This window comes from Oxyura jamaicensis, chromosome 2 (genome assembly GCF_011077185.1).
Source record: "Oxyura jamaicensis isolate SHBP4307 breed ruddy duck chromosome 2, BPBGC_Ojam_1.0, whole genome shotgun sequence".
NCBI classification, from domain to species: domain Eukaryota; kingdom Metazoa; phylum Chordata; class Aves; order Anseriformes; family Anatidae; genus Oxyura; species Oxyura jamaicensis.
In genome coordinates this window covers 136,377,192-136,380,750 of record NC_048894.1, presented here as the reverse complement: position 1 = coordinate 136,380,750, position 3,559 = coordinate 136,377,192, and the positions used below count along the sequence as shown (strand labels likewise).

Sequence of the window (3,559 nt, the reverse complement as noted above, 5' to 3'; positions counted from 1 at the left end):
CCCCCCCCCGCTTCTCCTGCCCCTCACCGGTGGTCCCGCAGGTGGTCCTGCCTCCGGAAAGCCTTGTGGCAGATGTCGCAGGTGTAGGGCCGCTCGTCCGTGTGGGTCCGCTCGTGGATGAGGAGATTGTAGGACTTGGTGAAGTGCCTGCCGCAGAACTTGCAGATGAATTCCTTTTTCGTCTTGGAGGGCAGGCGGCCCCGGGAAGGCTTTCTGTCCGGGGACAGCTTGCTGATCCCCGACAGGGGGGACGCCAGTCCGGGACTCAGCTTGGCCAGCTCGCCCACTTTCGGGGGGTCCTCCTGCGTGGCGGCCACGGCCAGGTTGGCAAAGTCAAAGCGCGGCCTGTCCTTGTGCAAGGCCGGGAGGACGTGGGCGATGGCCCCTTGCTTGGGGTGGAAGAGGTGCGTGGCGAAGGGGAGAGCGGGGAAGGGGAAGCGGGAGTCCACCAGGCCCTGGGCGGCCGCCATCTCCGTGATGGTGGAGCGGGTGATTTCGTGCACATTGGGGTAACCCAATGTCCAGTGGTTCATGTGCATGGTTTGCACGGCGCTCAGTCCGTACAGACCTTGCAGCTGGTCCACAGCTGCAGGGAAGGTGTTCACAGCCTGGAGGAAGGAGTAGTTGGTGAGTTGCAGGGATGGGTGCAGCGGGATGGGAGCCGGCAGCGCCTTGCTTCCCATCTTCCCGGGGCGGCGGAGTTGGTGCCTCTGCTGGCCTTTTGAGACGGGGACGAAATCCTAGGGAGAAAGAAAGGGGAAAAGGAGGGGAGAGAGACTTTTACTGAAAGCGGTGTGTTTTTTTCCCCCGGGGCCGAGGCGAGCAGCCGGGGCCGCTGCCGCGTTCCTGCCCCCGCTCCGCGTCCCGCCGGCGGCCGCCACCGGCGCGATGGCTGCGCCCGCAGAAACGAAACCGTGAAAAAAAAGAAAAAAAGAAAAAAAAAAAAAACAATAATAATCAAAATAGTCCTCTCTGAAGCACTCCTTCAACCGAAACTTAAAACATTTCTTTATTTAAAAAAAAAAAAAAAAAAAAAAAAAAAAAAAAAAAAGCCTGATTCCCATCAGACAAACCGTGGAGAAACGCACCCGGAACGCGCAGCCGGAGCCGCTCCGCGGGGTCCCCGCGGCCCCAGAACGGCCACCTCGGGGTCCCCGCGGCCTCTCCCTTGTCCTCTCCTGTCCCGAGCCGGCCCTCGGCCTCGCTGCCAGCCTCGGCTCGGCCTCCCGCAGCCCCCGGGGTGCAGAAGCCCCGACCCCGAGCCCTCCTTGGCAGGGACCCCCCCGGGAAGGCGCAGGGTGCGAGCGCAGAGCCCAGGCAGGGTCCGGGATGGTGGGGGGCGGCTTTTATTTTTATTATTATTTTTTTTTAATCCCCGCTCGGCTGCTTATTTTTCTTCCTTCAACACCAACCCATTTATCAAGATAATCGAGGGAGAGCGAAGCGGCTCCTGCCCCCCACACGCACACCTCCTTACCCCCGCCCCCCCACCCCCCCCACCCCCCACCCCCTTCCCCGAGCTGCCGGTCCTAAATAAATCCACTTTGCGCTCAGATCCCTTCCAGATGGCCCCACACAGCCCAGCCGAGCCACCCCGGCTGCGGCCGGCCCCGAGGCCTCCCCGGCCGTCGGTGGCTTTCCCTCGGCCCCTCCGGCCCAAAACCGTCGGGGCTGCTCCTCCCGGCGGCCTGCACCGGGACCCCCGGCGGTCCGGGGAGCCGCTCTGCTTCACCGAACTTCGGTGCCGGGAGCCCAGCGGCTGGCCCAAGCCGGGGAAAGGGGCTCCTGGCCCGCAGCGGAGCTTTGGGAGGGCCGCGGGTGAGCCAGCTCCTCTTGGGGTTTGGGAGCAGGGGCCGGCAAGACGCATTTTCAAACAATAAAAATAAAATAAAAATATAAAAGTATAATACTAAAAAAATTTAAAAGGCCTTATCTTTAAGAATAATTAAAAAATATAGATCACCACGTTAATAAAAATAGCTATCAGAAAATAAGAAGAGGAGTAAAAGGGAAGGTCGAGGCCGCCGAGCTGGCCCCGCACGGAGCCCTCCAGGCCGCCGCAGGGCTGGGGCTGCCCCGTCGGCTCCCCGCAGCCTCGGACAGGTTTCGAAACCCCTTCGCCCCCAACCTCTGCACCGCTCCGGGCTGGCCCCGTGGGGAAGAAACGCGGAGAAGCCTCCCGGGGGGGGCATCCCCGAGCGCTCCCCGCTCCCATTTTCGTTTTCTTCGGGCCGCGGCTCGCCGCTGCCCGGCTCCCCCCGTTTGCTCCCGCAGCGAACCCAAGGGCAGCGTTATGGGGGTGACCCCGCGCACACGGCGGCGTTTTAATTTCTTATTTTTTATATTTTTTTATTCGGGGAGGTGGTCGCACGGAAACCCTTATTTTTAAAGACCTCGGAGCGCCGGCTCCTTGCTCCCACTCTGCCAGGGAACACCGCGGAGAGGGGAAAAACCCTCCCTGCCTCGGCGGGCTCCGGGGCTCATTTGGCACCGCGAAGGGACCCCGCAAATCTCGGCGAAAGGAGCGCGCCCAACGCCGAAACCCCCATTTTTAACCCCAATTTTTCCACGTGCCCCCCTTGCCCCAACCGCACTACGCCTGGCGCTGCTCGTTCTCGGGAGGGGGAAACCCCATTAAAACCTATCGAAAAAAAAACACCGCCGAGCGTCCCCGTGCCGACTTTTAAGGCCAGTTTCCACCAAGGTGAAGGGGGGAAAGTCAACCAAAAACGGATGTTACTTAAACCTTGGCACTTCCTTTTCCCTTCCCATCCAGGGCGCTTCGTTGAACGACGCCTGCTGTCTCCGCGCCGAACCCCTCGCTACCTGCCTGCCCCCGACCCTACCCGAGCCGCCGTTCCCCTTCCTCCTGCTCTGATTTAGGGCCGGAGAACGGCCCCGGAGCTCCCCGGCTCCCCTCCAGCTCCCCTCGGCCACCCCCGGCTATTTCCACGGAGCCGGGGCTTCTCCAGCGAGACCCCGGGAAAAAATATATATATATATGTATATATATATATAAATCCCTCCCCGGCACGAATTTGGTCTGAACACCTCCACCGAGCTTAACGGGGTGCGGTGGGAGAGGAAAAAGGGGGTGCCCAAAGGGTGGCACTCCGGGACCCCACGGCCGAGCCGCCCCCCTCCCACCGACGGCACCGGGCAGCGTTTACCTACCGCAGCGGGCTGCTCCTCCCGGGCCTCCCGGGGCAAAAGCGAGGCGGCACCTTCACGGAGCCATTACATCCACAGCAAGGAGGAGGGGGGAGAAGCTCAGCGGGGCCGGGACCCGGCGGCGGCCGGCATGGTGGGGACGTGGGGGGCTGCAGCTGGCGGCCGGGGTCGGGGGGTCGGGGCGGGGGGGCCGCGCGTGTCCCGGTGTAAAGCCGCCTCCTGCCTTCGAGCCCGGCGAGGCTCGGCGCGAGTGTGAGCCGCCCCCTGCCCGGTCCATCACATTTCAGCGGTGAGTGGTGGCGAGGAGCCGCTGTCCCCGCCCGCCCGCCCGCCGCCGGCCCACCCCGCGGCGCGCTCAGCCCCGCGCTCGGGGCCGCGCACCCGCCCC

General features: G+C 63.2%; 1 protein-coding gene across 3 annotated transcripts in view; it reads right to left on the bottom strand.

The window, feature by feature from the left end:
* OSR2 (odd-skipped related transciption factor 2) overlaps window positions 1–3,507 on the bottom strand; it is a 5,272-nt gene extending 1,765 nt beyond the window's left edge. For 2 of the 3 annotated variants that reach the window (XM_035319398.1, XM_035319401.1), the window contains exons 1-2: window positions 3,171–3,507; window positions 28–740 (exon numbers count right to left, since the gene is read on the bottom strand). In XM_035319398.1, the coding sequence (XP_035175289.1) occupies window positions 28–683 (656 nt within the window). In that variant the 5' untranslated portion in view covers window positions 684–740; window positions 3,171–3,507. The remainder of the gene's footprint in view (window positions 1–27; window positions 741–3,170) is intronic. The other variant, XM_035319399.1, reaches the window with a different exon arrangement.
* Between the last annotated feature and the right edge of the window lie 52 nt (window positions 3,508–3,559).